Source organism: Lissotriton helveticus, chromosome 1_1, assembly GCF_964261635.1.
Source record: "Lissotriton helveticus chromosome 1_1, aLisHel1.1, whole genome shotgun sequence".
Taxonomy (NCBI): Eukaryota; Metazoa; Chordata; class Amphibia; order Caudata; family Salamandridae; genus Lissotriton; species Lissotriton helveticus.
This window is the reverse complement of record NC_136057.1, coordinates 577,989,697-578,009,697: the sequence shown is the minus strand read 5'-3', so window position 1 is coordinate 578,009,697 and position 20,001 is coordinate 577,989,697. Positions and strand designations below refer to the sequence as shown.

The window sequence follows — 20,001 nt, the reverse complement described above, 5'->3', positions numbered from 1 at the left end:
GACATCGTGTCAACTTAGGATGTTGACTCTCATACAGGAGCAATGAATTCCTCGCCATTGGTTTGTTGGGAGACAGTTATGTTGGCTTCTGGTGACAGCATTTTTGAGCCAAAGAACTAATGAGTATTTAAAGAGTACTTAGCGTCCTGTCACATGCGACGGTGCACCTGCTTATCTGGATGTGCTCCAGTGCCTGAGCAGGGTGTGTCATGTGCGTATACTAACCGCTTAATTGCAGCTCACAAGTCACGTGTAGTCTATAAATTGCTAATTGCTAATTCAATTTTTTCCAATTTTCCTAACGTGCCAAGTTGCGGCGGTGCACTACGTCCGACAATGTCTAATTAGCAATTAGTCATTTTGGCTTTTTTGTACTTGCAATTCTGAGGCCTGCTGGAACGTTCTCGTCTTGCCTGTGATTATTAGCAAAGTCTGTTCACAGTTCAGAAGCCCACAACCAGTAGTAGAATGAAAAACTACATTTTTCCTTGACACGATGTCATCGTGTAGTTCTTGTGTATTGGCTGAACGAGTGCTTCACCAGAAGTAGAATAAAAAACTACACTTATTTTTGACATGATGTCATCGTGTAGTTCTTTTTTATTGGCTGAACGAGCGCTTGACAGAATCCAGTTATATGCATACCCCCAGGGTGGGAAGCTAACTGTATCCAGGCCGAGTTACTTCCCAGCCGGTCCTGAGCTCAGGCGGCCCATGTGACATCGCTCTGGGCTACGCTAGGAGCAACAATCCGGAATCCCTTCCGCGTTGTGGACTAGAACTACAAACATCTATGACATGATGTCACCTTGTAGTTCTAGATCGGCCCGTTCTCGCGAGAGGACGCGCTCAGTGCCTCATTGCTAGTGTAAACACCGCGCGGGACAGTTGAGATATCTGGTCCTGTAATCAAGGGCAGGCGGTAATAATGAGGTACGCGGCATTCACATTAATATAATACTTAGACAGGGTGATAGATGAGGAGGCTGCGATTTGGCCAGCCCCTCCCTCACTGGTTGTGATTGGTTGAGTGTCCCCCGGCCAAACTGTGAAGTAGTCAGAGTCCTTTGGGGATGGTGCCTCCCCCTGACTCAGTCACGGCCCGGGACACCGACGGACAGGTATGATTACCTGCCTTAGCAGCTAGACGCTTTGGGCAGGCCATTCTGTTAGCTTTGCGCTACATATTTGTAATGATGTGAACCCTTCTTTACTTCAGCCTGTAGTTTGCAGGGAGGTGGAGGGCAGGTGTGTTGTGAACTTATCGATGGGGGCCATTTGACTCCATATACAGAATACCTTAGATTACGTAGACATAAACACTACCAGAGTAGCTACATGTTTGGTTGCCCGGTTGTTGTAGCTGACGTAGTCGGTTTTTGTTATTGTAGAGCGGGGTCTCACATATCCTGAGCCAGGTCCAGGAAGAGGTGAGGTCCACTCCCCGGACACACTGGGTGAGTAAATTAGCTGGTATATACATTGTTGTTAAAGAAGTTATTATGCTGCTTACAGACCAGGGTAATAGATTGTGTTTTTCCTGTACGTTTGTCCTCCCTAAATAGTACATATTCAACCAGGTGCCGAAGAGAGGAGTTGAAGCAACTGAAGGAAAATTGTATCCTTTGTTGGTTTTTTCACTTGTGTGTTTTTTTCATATATTTTTTCACACCTTATTCACGACTGATGCAGTAGTATTGGTATAGAACAGAGACCCTGACGAAAGCCGAAGGACTAATCCCTGAGTGGCTGAAACATGTTGGTCTCCCCGCAGCTATTTGTATGTACTGCGGTGACGATATTTCACTGTTCTTGTTTTTAGCAAGGAAGGGGCAAGCAATTATTAAAGTTTTCTGGGTTGAGCTCCCTATCCTTTTTTAAAATCACCACTTATTATATTTTTACACTGCACTTCCCACCACATCAACAACATGTGGTAGTACCAAGTGATTGTGGGTCGCTACCCCTTATCTGGTTTTCGGGGTATGCCGGTCTCAATGATCTAGAGACACAATACCCGATTAGGACTACCAAATGATAATATTGATCATCACAAGACCGTTGATGGGAATCCTACACCAGGGGGGACTCACGTTACTGGTTCTTCACATCTGGTGATCTGGTTTGTTAGCATACTGCATTCATACCTCTGTACTATTGACAAGGTTTTGAAGAGTAGAGGACTACGGTTGAATCCTCAATTTAGACCCCTAAGTTTGTTGTTGTTTGTTGATTCCTTTGGGGGATAATACTTAGGCTTGGTCGTTAAACATCCCTCTAGCCCTGCACTAACTCGTATTTTTTTCAGAATATAATGTGAGACATGTTCAGAAGGTCCAAAGTGCTATAAGTTGGACTTTTGACTGGTACCCAGCATGCTTGCTCTCTTATGCCACGTTCAGGTTAAACCCCTCTGTCTTATTATAAGGGGTATTGTGTGACCAATATCTTATCATTTTCAGGACTTGTTTGCACCAAACTAGCCCTTTGATTCCCTTTCAATAGCCAATAACCCATTGGTCATGCCTGTTCGCCATGGGACCCATATTTTGACCAGCTACACCTTTCATTGTTCAGCTGGCACCTTTATACAATGCCATTCATTTGAACCAATAAGTTTTAAGTCGAACCAATTTCCCTTTTACAACCTAGTTCCATGAATAAACCCTGACTCATGTTACTGTTGTATTCACTTGTCTGCAAGAGCTCTGCAGCATTGACTTGCGTGTGGAGAGGTTGCAAAGCCTTACATTTCTTGAACAATGAAATCAGAGAAATTGTTTCTTTGAAACTTCCTCCAAGCACTCTTCATTCTTTATGGATGTGGATCATGTTTCTACCTGGAGGATACTAGCTATAAATATATTCTTTCTTACTCTACACAGGCTCTAATTAAGCAGTGTTCTTACTTCAAGAAGATCATTCCTACAATTTTACTGTGTTAAAAATCATCTTGAAAGATGGGGTATGCATCACAATATTTTAGTCCTCTGCTAAATTCAGACACTCTTGCTTGCCGTCTTCTGTTTTCAATTAAAGTTCATGTTTTGGCTGTGTTGTTTAGAATGTGTAATAATCACGGTTCGTGTCTCTCATCTCCTTTCTTGTGTGATGTGGCTGGCACATATGACTTTCATGAAAATTATTTGAATAATACATTGATTCTTGTATTTAGGAAATAATGAGCTTTCCGATATGCTTCATAACATTTGTTCATGTCCCCTGAAGAAACATGGAAGAATAGTGTTTATGTCACTTAACATGGTCTTTGAAACTCCAGCAGCATGTTGCAAAAATGAAATAATCAATGCAATTAATGCCCAGTAAACAATGTTTTTGCACATGTTGCGGTGAAGTGGGTGACGCTGGTACTTAGTTTCTTTTTTTGTTCTGTCCAGTTTTAACTTGGATCCAGAGTGTACTTGCACTGACGACAGGCTTTGGGAAGCACTTGAAATTGCTCAACTGAAGAATATGGTGAAAGCACTGCCAGGAGGCCTAGGTAGGTATTGTGTGAATCGTAAACGTGTTTTTTCAACATCCTTATGGCATACATCTCATACATATGTTAGTTGCAAGTAGCATGTGTTCCAAAATAATTTTGAAATTCAATTTCAAACTTTTATTCCTCTGACTGCATCAAACTAGGCACAAATCTGGGGATTGTATGAGAAAATATCGACCACATAAATATAGTGGTATAAAACTACTTTGAACAAAACATTGACCACAAAATATAAACTTTACGAACACATATAATGTTAAAGTACGGAAATACAGACTAGCAAAATATTGTGGTCTAACAATATTAACACTGAAATTGTAAGATTATGTATTTAATTGTAATTAACATTATTACAATGTAAAAAATATATTGAAAAATAAAAGTACTAAATAAAAACATATATATGGGATCATTACAATGGCGGGCGGACACAGTTCGCCTGCCACCTTGCTGGTAAACGGGACCGACCGCCAGAGGTGCAACAGTCCCGCTGTGCCCATTAGGATGCGTCTGCCATCATGGCGGTTGCATCCTACATATTCAGCATTGTGGCGGGTGGTGCTGTAAGCACACATCGTAATATGAATGGCGGTGCCTGCAAGGCACCACCACCATATTATGGGCCTTTTCTGCCCGGCAGACAATCGTGACAATTGCCTGCAGGCGGAAAAGCGTCAGACGGTTTTTCCATCCGCTGTGGTACCCCCGCCATGCTAATGTGACGGTGGTAAATGGCCATCCGGTGGGGAGTTATCCGCCCGCAATCATAATGACCCCCGTAGTATCCATTATTTTTATGAAGAAATAAAATGCTACATGATCATTAAAATAATAATCATTCCTAAAACAAAATAAAAAACTTTTGTAAATACATTCAACCATTATACTTAATATTATGTAATAACAATATTATTTTTAAAATACTAAAAACGTGAAGAATTGCAAATAATTTTAAAAAAACAGAAAAATAATTATTGCCATGGTCTCCCTGAAGGTGTGGAACTACCCAAGATCCATTCTCAAGTTAAAAACCTCTCAACACTTCATTACCAATGTACCTATCAGAGCTCCTTTTCGGGTGGATCACATTGCTACCTATATGATTTTGAGCTGGGTATAGTTACTGCTGCACGGCTTACAACAAGATTTGCAGATTCCAGAAAATTCTACCAGCAGTCATCATCTTGAGGGTAAGAAAACTGTGGCGGTTAAGGTAGGAGTGTGAGACAATCTCACAATGAACTGTCTCTTAGGTGACCTGATAAGGTTTGGCTCTCTCTTTGGTAATAATTTCATAGAGATGGGAGTGAAGTAAGCTGATTTACTACATGCACCTGCAGGCTGTTGAAGCATTTTGATAGACCTAGCCCTGTACCAATAGTCCTAGAAAGCCAAGATATACTGCATTTGCACCCTGCCATTGTTGAGTCTGTTGTGGAGCACTTAGATAACTTAATCCCACCAGGTACAAATTCTGAGGAATCCCTTGGGTCATAGTGTCTGCCCTAAAATGAAATCCCTGAATTGTGTGAGCTGGTTCAGGAGAATAGTCCTGACATAAACAATTCTAGAAATCTTCATAAAAAGTGCCTCTTAATGGCAGTCTTTAATGCCAAGCTGAGACCTAACTGTAGGAAAAGTGAACTAGTGTTTCAGGGTCATCTGGAACAGTAGATTTCTTTGCACTGAGCCACGGCTGGACTGGCTGTACCAGACATCTGAATTTTCTCCAGGAGGCTGGAAGGGGGAGCTTTTGTTTGAATGGGTTTTGTAGCAATGCAGCAGTTTTAAAAGTACTTCAGAGCTCCTTATATATACAACAGTTTTCAGGCAACAATAGAAGTGCCTAGATAACTCTTGGAGTTTTTTCTTGTGGCAGGTTTTAACTCATCTAAGGTGGCAAAGAGGGTTACTATGCCTGCTTCAAAGAGTGTGTACTATGCAGATCACAGAACAGTATCTTATATGCATAGCTCAGTGGGTTACTGCTTTTGTGACAGAGATCCTGTTGTTACTGTGCAGTTCCTAAGATACAATTGTAATCTAGGTTAGAAAGTTGTGTTTTTTCCCAGTCTTTCATTATCTTATTTTGGCTAAAAAACTTTTTTTGTAGAAATAAATTCTTATTAGTAAAGCCAACCCTAACCACATGGTTTGAATCCTGAGTTTGTGCATTCCGAGACAAGCACTGTTACAAAATGCCTACTGGCCTGCATGATATGTGAATCCTACACCTTGCAGTCAACTTTGTCTTATGTAACATTTTCTAAACACTTATTTACAAATGTATGACTCATTGTCTTTGTATGTGTGTGTGATGTAAAATGCTCCGACACCCTACACTGATATAAGAGGCATTATAAAGCATATTAAATTCATGTGAGAGAGGGGCTATGTAAAGATGAGAAGCACTGTTGGAGTATGATAGGGAGGGAATATTGAAGAGCCCCAATAAAGATTGCAATAACCTGGTGCACTGTAAGGTCATCATTTACTATGCTTATAAAACGAATGCAATGGAATATATAATGAAATATGCCTTGTAGACTGCACTATGTTTGCCATTTCTCCCTGATTGCCTTGGAGGAGAACCCCTCCAAGCCCATTCGTAGTGGTCAGGCTCACTCACTGCACTCACTTGCTATGCACCGTATGGGGGCTGGTCTGAAAAAATATTCCAGGGCTGTTTTGGATTCCCAGTCTGGCCCGGCATTGATCCAGTAACCTCACACATTGTGCCAGCTAAAGTGGTGGTGCCAGAGTGTCACAGTAAGGTCTCAATGACCCTAGATCATCAGTGTCCCTCTTACAGATCACCCGGATATCTAAAAGACTCAGAGAGCATGCTTTCCAAATTCCTGTTGGTCACTGTGCTCCATGTGGCAGTAGAGTGGTCAAACCGAGGCTCCCCTGTTGTCATTTCATACTGTTAGAAATGGGATCTCTGATTGGCTAAGGCTTGCGCCAAAGCCAGGCAGAAGCCACCACTCTAGTCAGGGCAAGGGAGTTACACGCCAGAGATAACCCTGCTCACCCCCTTGGTAGCTTGACACGTGCAGTGAGGCTTATCCCGTTAGCCATATGTAAAGCATTTGCGCACGCACATAGCAACAACATCCCAGGCACACTACAAAAGGTACTCCACACAAGGTTATATCAAAAATAGCCTTTGCATTCTCATAACACATTAGAATAGTATTCACATAATATACATTGTGCCACCTGGCACTAGGTCATATCCACAAGGGATTATTTACACCTGACAGGGCCCACTGGACCACTGTCAGAACCATCACAAAGTTAACTTAGTAAAAGTAAGACATATCATAAACATACAACCAGTAATCACTGGTAACCACTGTACTCAGCCTCAGCCTGTAACATAAACCACATTATGCACAGGATGTGCATAATGTGTGAATTACATTCTGCGCCAACCTCACCAGCATAAACACATTATGCAATTATCTCATAAGTCTAAACGCATTAGACCCTCACCTCCTGAGCATAACTCACATATGGGGCATAAATCTCACACACAATCTAGTGCATCTCACTCCTTTCTCTTAACATGCCCCCAAAGAACTGCAGCCTAAATGTAGCAGCTGCCCACTACTTGCTGGTCAGATGTGAGTCAACCGAAGGCCTGGCACCTCTGTGCCATTTCTGTCCCTCTCAGGGACTCCTGAATCAATCTGTGCCAAACGTTGCAGCTGCCTGCGCTCTCACAGGGCAACTAGGAAAAAAGCAAGAACCAACAAGGTACACATTGGAGTAAATAGGCCCTGGCACATCTGTGCCTTTGGGGCCTCACGGGGGCTCTCTTAAATGATATTGCCCCCATCAGGGCAGCTGCCCACTGTCAGGTGGGGCAGCTGGGGAAATCGCCAAACAGGTAGGGGCATGGGCCCCTCTGAATACAAATATGCCCCTTATTGTTGCAGTTGTCCCCTGTCCAGCGGGGCAACTGTGAACATATGAACAGAGGCCTGCGCACCCCTGGACACCCACAGGGGCCCTAGAAATTATTGGGGCCATGTTGGAGAGGCCCTCTTGCAAGTTGGCCACTCATGAGACCAAAGCACCGGCACGGGCACAGGGAGTGAGCACCGATAATGTGCCCCAACACCAAAGCCCCAATCACCATAAGACTCAGCCCTTGCTTACCAGGCTGCTTCGAGGACTCTGGACTTCCCTCGCGGCGCGGGACCTGCAGCACTTCTGCTGGACTCCACTTGGCTGCTGGCGCCCACGGGGCTCTCCCTGCTCTTCGCCCGGTCCCTCTCCACATGGAGCCTGCGAGGCTCCTGGCAGTCCAGGCTGCATGCATGTAGCAACACCACTGCCCCCTCGAGTTAGAGGTCCGACACAGACCTCTGCGGGCTTCACGGGCACACACAGGGCTCCCACCAGCACATGGGAGCCCTGCTTGAACAGATGACGCCTTCCTCTCTCTCTCCTTGCGGTGGGTGGAAGTGGAGCCCTCAAAGCTCCAAGACGTAGGCAGGCCTCGCCCACAGTCAGGTGGACGCCCCTGGCTTCCGGGTCACCCGGGCCGCAGCAGTGATTCTCAGCCATTACGGGGTAGGCTCCCGCTTTTAAACAAAGCTAGTGGTGGGGTGGGCACCCGCCATAGCACACCATAATGCGGGGTGGGCTCCCGCTCTCTCTCAGCAGTTACGGCCTCCATGCGGGGTGGGCACCCGCTTCCCTCTCATATAGCAGGGGGAATCCTCATGTCGGGATTCCCTCAGGAAGATTGCAGCCCAGCCCTGCAGAGCCCTCGAGCTCCTGCTTGGGAGAATAATTAAAATAAAGCGCTCAAAAAGCACTAGAAGCACAGTCCTGCAGAAAGAAGCGTTAGCAGAAAGTTCCTGTAAAATAAAGCGCTCAAAAAGCGCTAGAAGCACAGTCCTGCAGAAAGAAGCATTAGCAGAAAGTTCCGGTAGAGATTTAAGGGCCCAGGGAGGCAAGCCCTCCTGGCAGCCCCCCCTTCCCTGGGCCCCAGCAGCAGCATGCCCCAGCAGGAACAGCACCAAATACAGTCACCCTTTCATAGGGTCACAGCCCCTGTATTTATATCAGTAAATCCCTTTGTGTCACAGCACGGGCTTGGGGATACCAGTCAGAACTGGTTTAGGGGGGATTTGGAGCACTTTGTTTTGCCCAGCTCCACTCCCCTTTGTCAGGTGGGAGCTCAGTGATCAGACACACCACGGGGGCAGAGCCAGCATTGTGGAGGGAAGGCACAGCCCTATTCAGGTCCCAGGTGCAACTCCTCCCTCCCATCTGCATGCACATCTCTCCTCATCACTGGGCTGACTCACCCTGTCTCCTGCAGCCACCCACACCTTTCAGCTCCTGTCACTCACGAGCCAGACATGCAATTCACATCAGGCAGGCAGACACATAGCACACAGAAATGCCAACTTCTAAAAGTGACATTTCTCCACCAGTCACCATACATCTGCGCACACCATTGCGCAGCATTTATTATCACAAGTTCATACATACTAAACTCGCCCCTGCACTCCTCTAGTACGAGGAATTACCATGGAGACACATATCCCCCATGCATTCCTATGGAAGGGCAGGCCCATCTCATCACACATACACAGAGAGCGCACGCACGTTACACTGGACTACAGTGCTAAAGTGCTCAGAGGCCTAAAATCACCAACACCAGGCTACAGAAAAAGGCAAGGAGAACGCAAAAAGTTTCGGGGTGAACCTGCCAAAAGGGCCAAGTCCAACACAAACCATCAAAAATTGCTCTAAGCGGATGGGAATTGACATTATGGGTATTTAGGATGTTTCTAGCACTTCAAGAAAAAGGTACCTGCTTGTTGTGTTTGACCTTGGTACAAGGTACCCACATTGAGTGCCACTCAGTTATGTGTCGCTGTGTGATGCCTGTAATAAGAATTTTTACCGGGATTGACTGTAAAGGGATATTTTTCGGATCAGGGAACCAACTTGAAGAATGCCTATCTGAGGGGCAAGTGTGGTAAGAAGCAGAGATGCAGTGGCCCCCAGGTTTCCCCATAATGGAGGGGGCTCTCAGTCTCCTCTGTAACTTGAGTGCCACTTCAAGACTACCAACGCCAGTCCAAATACAGTCAGTCAGTCAGTCAATAAAACTTTATTTGTTTTTTTACAACCATAAAGATATACAATAACAGCATGTCATTCAAATAAAAATAAGCAAGTCAGTATCATGAAATATATAATACATCTTCTGCAAGCCTATAACACACATTTCCTTTAAAATAGGAAATAAATATCATCCTAAAATGTGTTAAAACCAACTATTCCATTCTTGGGCATTTAGACCTTCAGGGATGTCACATACAATACTTCTATCCTTTAATAGCTCATTCTCCTAATAGCCTAAAAGATCTAAATGTCATCATTGCTCTTTACATATGAGGAACACTTTAACTTTATTTATGTATTTCCCAATGGCACAGGCAATATTTACAGTCATCATTCCCACTAAGAGGTTTACAGCTTGCATCCTATTTTTAATGTCATATTTTTAAAAAATCTGACCTAAAATCTCGCTTCGTATATCTAGAATCTTCAAGCAATCTAATAAGATGTGTAAAATATCACAGGTAGTACCTAAAGTGCAGGTGCATTTACCATTGCTGTCTATCATTACATTTTTAACCCCTTTATTCGCATAACAGGGGTTTATCCCAATTCGCAATTTTAGCACTTCACGCCGTAATAGGCAGCTAGGTAATCTGTCCACGTAGGGGTAATGTAACTCATTTTCTCATGCCAAGACCATATGGGAAACCGAGGTTTTCCGTGAAAGGTACTCCTGGTCGTGTATTCGAGACACTTCAAAGCCCAGTGTCCCAAGTTCTTTCTTATCTATCTTTCGATGGAGGGACTGAGGGCACAACACACCATACTCTTCGTTTATTGAGGCTCTTGTCTCTTGTGCCCAGGTCAACTCACTGTTGGCAATTTAATTTTTACACCACTGTGAGATTTTTTGGTCTTCACCTGATCCTAAACGCTGCCAGAAACGTAATAAAGCCATGCAAGCTGTTATAGCCCAAGAGATGATTCCCAATTCTAATCTTGCTGCTTGTACCATAGATGACTTAGGCACCGAGAACAAGCTTTTAAGGATATTTCCCTCCTCTTTGTCCCAACCATTTTTGCCACTTAAATAGAGTACCTCTGCGCCATACAGGAATTGTGGAGGGACCATTGCTAGATAGGCCTTTATAACCGGCCTATCAGACATTTCTCCAAATATACTAATAAATCTTTTTAATCCGTTCACGGAAGCCAGGGCCCTCATTTTTAATGCATCAAGGTGGGTATACCATTTCAGGCTACTTGCAAACCACATCTCCAGGTATCTATATTCTGTAACTTTTTCCACCATCTCTGTGCCTAGATACCAGGAGAACTTTGTTTTACGTCTTCCAAAGTATAGGATTTTGGTATTCTCCATGTTCACAACTAATTTTTTATTTTGACTGTATTCTTTAAACATGTTTAGTTTTCTTTGTAGACCAATCTCCATCTGGTCCATAACTACCATATCATCTGCGTATAATAAACAGGAGATATGGTTTCCTCCCAGTTTCGGGCTAGTCCCTCTAACCTTTCTTAATTTTAAGGGCAGGTCCGCTATAAACAGGGAAAAAAGCAAGAGGGCAAGTACGCACCCCTGTTGCAACCCACTACCAATCTGGATCCTCCCGGACAATCCTCCATCCTCATCCAAGATTATCTGGGCCCGGTTTTCTGTATGCAGGGCTTGGATCAAGGCTAATAAATAGCCTTGTATATTATATCCTACCAAAGATGACCACAGCTGCTCCCTGCTCACAAGAGCGAATGCTGCGCGGAAGTCCACAAAGGAGCAGAACAAATTGACCCTCTGCTCGATCGTCTTCCGCGCGATGGACCAGAGAGCAAAACAGTGATCAACCGTTGAGTGTTCCTCTTTAAACCCTCCCTCTTCTGAGGGCACTATCTGTTTTTCCTCTGCCCAGTCCTTGAGTAATCCCAGAATTACTTTAGCAAATACTTTTTCACCTATGTCCAAGAGATTTATTAAACAATAGTTTTTAGGGGAATTTACATCACCTTTTTTAGGGCTCAACCTAAGTCCCACGAAGTGGGCTTGGCTTAAGAGTCCTTTAGTGAGGGCTTCGAAAATCTAACCTACGAAATCCAGAGAAGCTCGTGATTTGTGCTCGTTATTTATGTCAGCTGCATGGCAATTGGCCCTCGCATGGCTGTGTTTGTACAAGCCAGCACTCAATAGGCCTTAGGCTGTAGAGTTGCTCCGCTTCCTGCATATTCCGTGCGGACACGCGCAGCAGAAGGCTATATTTCATCAATTACCAGCTGTCAGGGGCCGCGGTAATTGAAGCCAGATGCCCGGCGCGCATTCACCTCTTTCCAGTTACTTTTTTTTTCAGCTGTGTGTGTGCGCATGCTGGCTCCCTGCCAAAGCTTGTGTGTAGTGGAACGGTGAGCACGATGACTGCGCTGCCACCCCCGTTGCACTCGCCCCAGGCCCCCCCTGGTCGCGCGTTCAGCACTTTTCAAAATCACAGCATTTCTGATGGCATTGTATTTATAAAGTAAATGTTTTTAAACATGGCTCAATCAGTTTTCTCAGCTGGCCGGGCGGACTGAGGTGCCAAGGTTCAGGGTTGTGTGTCTGCAGGGCTGCACTACAGGAAGTGCGACGCAGGGTGGGACTCTCCCCACCCCCTGCCTCCAGCGCCTAGCGGAGTGGGTGGCATTGTGGGCACCTGTCACTTCCCCAAGCAGGTCCGTGCCACAGTTAGCTGTTTCTATAGACGGCGCCACTCTTTAACTGCTTCCCTGTCTCAAATACGATGCGAGGTGGTTTGTGTTCTTTGCGATTTGTCTCTATCCTCTGATGTTCTTTTAATTGTGTACAGTACTCGCATAGCGCTTAGGTAAACCCAGGGCTCTTCCAAGCGCTCAGAGTGGGCCAGAGGTCTCATGCTAGTAACAACCATTGCGTTTTTTGAGAACTGCTAAACAAACAACGCGCTGCTTGTGTGATGTGTAAATTAATCTGCGTGCCTGTTTTTTTAACAGAGCAGCTATGGGTGTTTGCCTGTTTCTAAGCGCTATTAAATGTGTCTTCTTAGCTAATGGAGACACAGGGAGATTGCAATGACCAGAACTAAGTCAATAGGGTAAAGTGGGAAATTCAGTGCTAGAATTCAGATGTGTTTTGTCTCACAGCCGCGGCCCCCCTTCGGATGGTCTGGGAGACGAGCAGGGTATTATCAACGGTGTCCCAGGGGTCTCAGTTTTCTTAGACTCTCGAGAGAGAGGATGCAGTCACCCTTCCCTTAACCCCTGTTAAAATCTTTCGGCGGTGACTTGGGTGTCAGCGAGTGCTGTTCGAAACATACACGCAAGCAGACACACTATATGTATTTAAAAAGTTCAAAACGCCGCCAAAAAATACATTTGTCATTTAGGGAACACCATTTTAAATGACGGGGTCAATATTAGCGCATAAAGTTTAATATTACTTCGGTGAATGCATTTTTTCTCAGTCACAGTAACGGGAGTCCTGTGCTTAAAAACTATTGGCAGTGGCACGTAATTTAAAATATGAGCTCTCGCTATATGTTTGTACAAAGCTTAAAATAAGTCCGCACCTGGTTTATTATACCACAATCAGTGCAGAGTGAGAGTGAATGCAGTGTGAGTGCCAAGTGAGTGCTGAATGAGAGTGAATGCAGAGTGAGAGTAAGTGCAGATTGAGAGTGAGTGTAGAGTGAGAGTAAGTGCAGAGTGAGAGTGAGTGCAGAGTGAGAGTTAGTGCAGAGTGACATAAGTGAGTGGTGAATAACTGCAGAGGAAAAGTAGAATGACTGCAGAGTGAGAGTGAGTGAGTGCAGAGTGTGAGTTAGTGCAGGGTGCATGCAGAATGAGTGCAGAATGACAGTGAGTGCAGAGTGAGTGCTGAGTGCAGAGTGAGTGCACAGTGAGTGCAGGGTCAAAGTGAATGCAGATGCAGAGTGAGTGCAGAGTGAGTGCAGGTGCACAATGAGTGAGTGCAAAATGAGAGCAGATGCAGAGTGCAGAGAGAGTGAGTGCCGAAAGAATGAGTGCAGAGTACAGAGTGAGTGCAGAGTGAGTGCAGGTGCAGAGTCAGTGCATAGTCAGCGCAGAGTGAGTGCACAGTGAGTGCAGGGGCAAAGTGAATGCAGATGCAGAGTGAGTGCAGAGTGAGTGCAGGTGCACAGTGAGTGAGTGCAAAGTGAGAGCAGGTGCAGAGTGCAGAGAGAGTGAGTGCAGAAAGAGTGAGTGCAGAGTACAGAGTGAGTGCAGAGTGAGTGCGGGTGCAGAGTCAGTGCACAGTGAGTGCAGGTGCAGAGTGAGTGCAGAGTGAGTGTGAGTGCTGAAAGTGTAAGTGCAGAGTACAGAGTGAATGCAGAGTGAGTGCAGATGCAGAGTCAGTGCACAGTGAGTGCAGGTGCAGAGTGAGTGCAGACTGAATGTGAGTGCAGAGTGAGTGCAGAATAAGTGTGAGGGCAGAGTGCGTGTAGAGTGAGTGCAGGTGCAGAGTGAGTGCAGAGTGAGTGCAGGTGCAGAGTGAGTGCAGAGTGAGTGCAAGTGCAGAATGACTGCAGAGTGAGTGTGACTGCAGAGTGACTGCAGTGAGTGTGACTGCATAGTGATGCGTCAGTGCAGACTTCCACCACGCACACAACACCAAATCCATTGATGATTCAAAAAAAAAAAAATGTCATGAGCAATGCCAATAGCTCTACCTTTAATGATGCCGAGACCATTGCATTGTAAATGCTTCTTATGTATTGGTCTTACAATGGCTCCTTTCCAGCTATCTGGCATGACCCCTGTATTAACCGCATGCGTGCGGCGGCTTTTCTCGCTCTGTGCGGCTTTTTTTAAAAAGCCGCGTTACATGACGAGCTGAGCTCGTCATGAGCATGCGAGCGGCGCAACTCATGACGAGCTCAGCTCGTCATGAGCATGGAAGGGGTTAAGTATCCCCTGGAACATATTCGAAAAAAACTCTGCCCACCACACAGGATTCGTTTTTTATAATGACAGCCGGCAAGTTATCTGGGCCAGCGCCTGTCCAAATACAGATTAGCGATTTCTGTCTAGCTATAGCCTGCTGTTTAAGAGAATATACCAGGAGAAAGAAAGACATTTGCAAATTATATTTTCTGTTGCTGGTGGTGTAGAGAGGACGCCCCAACTTGAGTGGAGAAAGAGGTGGGGAGGGGTTCACAAGAGGTTCAAGGGAGGATGTGAAAAGGGAGAGGAAAAGACTGCTTCAGAGAGAGGGGTTTTGAAGAAACGGTGAGAGACAGCGATGTGTATGTGCCTGGGCATGTGTGTGAGATATGGGAGGTAGATAATGGGAGACTAGACAATTGGGTTCTAAAGGGGCAATTTGAGAAAAAGACAGATCTGTGTGTGTGTGTGTTAGAGAGAGAGAGAGAGAGAGACAGCAAGAGAGTGAGAGAGTGAAGTATAAGAGAAAGCTACGACAGAGACAACGCTGAACAGAGGAAAATAAGTTTCAGAACAGTAAAGTGAGAACAAGACAGCTGTGTGTGCATGCGTCAAGGAGGGGGGTGCGGCAGATTGAGAATGGGCGAGAACTACAGCAGGGACAAGAGAGTGAGGGGAAATGACGACAAGTGTAAGGACAAATTACAAGATAAATTAGGATAAAAGTACAGAGCAAAAGATAAATGTGTGTGTGTGAGAGTGTAGTGTAATGTAATGTACAGTGTCATACGCCGCGTGGGACATCTCGTGCTTGAAGTGTGCCACGCGACGGATGACGATAAGTTTAGCCATCTCACAACATGTTATGTTACAAATGTATGTACACTCGTGCACGGACGTTGGTAGATCTGCGGTTGGCTATATTCAGTTGGCTTACCGAGGGTCAGACGCTCCGCTGCCGGGTGGAGTTTGGATTATGGAATAAATCCTATTTCCAGATACTTCTCTGCCTCCGTATCTTATTCATAACATCTTGGCGACGCTGGGGATCCGACTCCACCCCTTTCCCACGCAAAGAAGGAAATTTCATCAAATTATTCAAATTCTTCGACCTTCTATTGGATAACACGACAGAGCCCCGCAGCATGATAAGCCCTTAACGTGCATGATTCTCCAATAGGGACACTTCGGCTCAAACGACGCCATGGATTCGCTATTTCTTCATTAATTTAAAAAAAAAAAAAAAGCGATCCTCACCCATTGGTTGAAAACAAAGGCGCGATTCAATTGGACAAGCGCACAGCATTGGTACAAAGGCGCGATTCAATTGGACAAGCGCACAACTAAGAGGTAGACGTATACTCGGCAAAACAAGGTACTGTTTTCATTTTAAACTACGCTACTCTAGCTTTGATGCGCGTGTCCTTTCAGCGATATGCACGCTATTAATATAATTATTCCTGCGCACTGCAAAACAAGGTACTGTTTTCATTTTAAACTACGCTACTTTAACTTTGATCCGCGTGTCCTTTCAGCGATACGCACGCTATTAATATAATAATTATTCCGTGCACTGACATTCTTCAAACAGAGATAAATTGTTCTTGAGCGCACATTACAGCGCGCATATGGATGATCTCTATTGTACTAACTGAACATCCTAACCGGCGTATTGCTACAGCGATACGCACGCTCATAGTATTCAAGTATTACACGCTGTGACACTACAAAACCTTTGGCTCATTTAGAAAATAATTTTAAACTACAGAATATTTATGTAGAATTCATAATATTATTTATGTTTACATATTCCTCATTTCAAGAATAACATTATTCGTTTCAGGATTAATTAGACCCTACAGCAAGGTCACAAGTAATAATTATTCTTCAAAATGTCTAACGATCAGTGGCACCAAATCACACAACCGCCTCCTTTCCTGAGCAAACCAGGCACACCTAGCATTATTTGGTCAGAGTGGTTTGACTTGTTTGAGAATCATTTGGTGGCCATTGACGCAAATGGTTATTCTGCTCAAAGGAAATTCGCATTACTATTTGGTTGCTTAGGTCAGGCGGGTCAACGAATTTTTAAAAGTGTAATTCCTATTGCCCCTCCTGTCTCTCAGGATGAAAGTGGAGACAACGTATGGAATATATATGTAGAAGCTATTGCCAGACTTAAGAAACAATTTTGCGATGAGCCTAATGTTATGTTAGAAAGACACAATTTTTATTCAAGGAAGCAGAAGGAGGAAGAGAAAGTGGAGGAATATATCGCTGCTCTCAGGGTTCTAGCTATTACCTGCGATTTTGAACCTTCTCCGGATAAATTCATAAGAGATCAGTTCGTATTTAATTGTAATTCTAGAAAGATTAAACAAAGGATCCTTGGTTGTAAAAACCCATCATTAAATGAAGTCATTGACCTGGCTCTCAGCATTGAACGATCTACTTTAACCAGTAAGGTAGTATTGGAACCATCTAAGCAAGGAATCAATGCCTTAGACTACTCAGATTCAGACCAAGAAGGCGCTGTTTGTGCTATTAATCCTAGAAACAAGAGTTTTAACAAGAATTTTCAAAAGAAGAAAAACATTGTGTGTTACAGATGTGGTTCGAGAGAACATTTAGCAAATGCTATAAATTGTCCAGCTGTTAAAAAACGTTGTTCAATTTGCAAAAAAATAGGACACTTTCAAGGTGTTTGTAAGTTTGCAAAGAAAAGTTCTAATATTAATTGCATTGAGGTGGATGATTGTGCTAATTCTTTTAAAAACATTATTGTTACTCTTGATGCTAATGGTGATGTGGAATCTATTAAGGGCCCTTTATGCTCAGCCATTATTGATAATGTTCAGTTACAAGTGATGGCGGATTCAGGATCACCTTATACCATTCTCAGAGATTCCACTTTTTATGAGAAATGGGATAAAAGAGTAGTGTTAACAGAATCTGATGTTAATCCAAGAGCGTTCGGAGAAAAGGATATTAACATGTTGGGTTATTTTGAAGGTTTGGTTCAATGTTTAGGAAGAGAAACAGTCACAAAAATTTACGTAGCTGAAAAAGGTAAGAACATCGTAGGATGGAAAGATTTAGCTCTGATGGGTCTTTATTTAGTTCCTGGTGATGAAAATCCTATCAAAGTTGGAGATTTACCTAAGTTTAAAACAAATTCTAATAACGCAACTATAACACACATAGAGAGTTCTAATATAGATATCCAGAACATTATAACAGAATTTAAACCTGTATTTGAAGAGAAAATTGGAAGTGTAAAAGGATTTGAACATAAAATCAGGTTAATACCAGGGGCACAACCAGTCACACACAAAGTCAGGGCTGTTCCATTGAGTGTCAGAACAGAATTGAAAACAATGATAGATGACTTATGTAAACAAGGTGTCATTTCTCCAGTGAATTCTTCACAATGGGTCGCACCCATCGTGGTAATTTGAAAAAAGTCAAATAAAATTAGGATGTGTGCGGATTTACGCTCTTTGAATAAGAACATTATTGTTGATTGCCATCCTTTACCGAGAATTCACGAGTTGCTAGCTAATATTGGTCGAGCAAAATGGTTCTCATTGATAGATTTGAGGTCAGCGTATCATCAGGTGGCATTGTCAAAAGAGTCACAGGAGCTCACCTCTTTTATTACCCCTTTTGGAGCGTTCAAATTCATGCGCCTACCTTTTGGATTGGCGTCTGCAGGTAGTGTGTTTCAAAAATTGATGGATGAATTGTTCCAGGGTATCGAAGGGGTTCAGGCTTATTTAGATGACATTTTAATTTTTGCAGAAACCTTACACGAACATAACAAAATACTTAAAAAAGTCTTGTCGATCTTGATGTCTAGAAATATGACAGTTAGTAAAGAAAAGTGTAAATTTGCAGTAAATGAGATTGAATACTTGGGACATACTGTCTCAGATAAAGGTATTACTCCAAAGGTTTCCGTGGTTAGGGCTATTGAGGATGCAAAACCTCCTCCAGATAGAGACGCTCTGCGATCGTTCCTTGGATTGGCAGAATATTACGCCAGGTTTGTGCAATCTTATTCACAACTGGTGGAACCACTGAGACAGTTGTTAAGAAAAGGGGCGACTTTTATTTGGACTGAGGAACTGAGTAAGGTTTTTAGTGAAGTTAAGAAAATGATTATTTCAGCAAAGGCAATTCATGCATTCAGAGATGATGCCATCTCGACTATTACAGTAGATGCTAGTATTTCTGGTTTAGGAGCAGTTCTTACCCAAAAAGTAAACGGCCAGGAACAGACTGTCGCTTTTGCTTCAAGAGCTTTGAAAGAGTTTGAGCGTAGATACAGTACGATAGAAAGGGAAGCATTGGCTTGTTCTTGGGCTGTTCATAAATTTAGAATGTATATTTGGGGTAGGAAATTCGAGCTGGTGACCGATCACAAGCCTTTGGTTTATATTTTTACCAAGTCTAGCCCATCTTTATCAGCTCGTCTTATGAGGCTAGTATCAAAGTTGCAGGAGTTCAATTTTACAATTAGACATATAGTTGGTGGTAAAAATTTCCGTGCGGACTGCTTATCCAGGATGGCTATGTCTGATGATGATGATGAGGATTGTATTGAAGAAGATGTAGAATGTGTTACATTAGTTGATGCTGTTAAGGAAATTAATTCTGTTATTTCAGAAGATGACTGGAAGAATAATACTAAAGAGGATAACGTTTTGTTGAAAGTTATTGAATTTTCAACTCAATGTTGGCCTGAGCCAAGGAATTTGAGCGGAGAATTACGTCATTTTGCTCAGGTTGCAGATCAACTTTTTGTGGAAAATGATATTGTCCGCAAAGGTGAGAAATTTGTTCCTCCTTTTAAATTAAGAGAGTTAATTATTAATCTAGCACACCAAGGGCATTTAGGGGTGACAAAGACAGCTATGCGGATTAAGCAGAACTATTGGTGGCCATCTCTAGACACTCAGGTCAAGAATTTGATTGATTCTTGTCCTGAGTGCTTGTTGTCAGATAAGCATTGGCGTACAATGAAAATGCCATTACATCCCACAGAATTTCCAGATTCCCCTTGGGAGAAAGTTGCTATAGATTTTTCGGGACCATATTCTATTCTACATCAAGAGAATAAATATGTGATTCTTTTAGTTGACTATTTTTCAAAATGGTTATACTTTGATTTTGTTAAGTCTCCAGATTCAGATTCCACTATTACTTTTCTAAAAAAAGTTTTTGGTTTAGAAGGAACTCCAAAGTTCGTAATTACAGATAACGGCACCCATTTTGTGTCTGAAAAAATATGAACATTTTTAGAGGGTTTAGATATAAAACAACTCAAAGTTGCTTTATATTCACCATCTTCAAATGGTCTGGTGGAAAGAGGAAATAGAGTAATTAAAGAGGGTGTACAGACTGCAGTATCTTGTGGTTATAGAGTGGGGGAATTTGTTACTCAGAAAGTGTGGCATTATAACACCTCCCCTCAC

General features: G+C 43.4%; 1 protein-coding gene across 6 annotated transcripts in view; it reads left to right on the top strand.

Annotated features, from left to right (window-relative positions):
• The window catches only part of ABCC9 (ATP binding cassette subfamily C member 9), a 1,243,587-nt gene that overhangs the window by 1,135,077 nt on the left and 88,509 nt on the right, over positions 1 to 20,001 (top strand). For all 6 annotated transcript variants that reach the window (XM_078674078.1, XM_078674076.1, XM_078674073.1 and 3 more), the window contains one exon: positions 3,399 to 3,502. In XM_078674078.1, the coding sequence (XP_078530204.1) occupies positions 3,399 to 3,502 (104 nt within the window). The remainder of the gene's footprint in view (positions 1 to 3,398; positions 3,503 to 20,001) is intronic.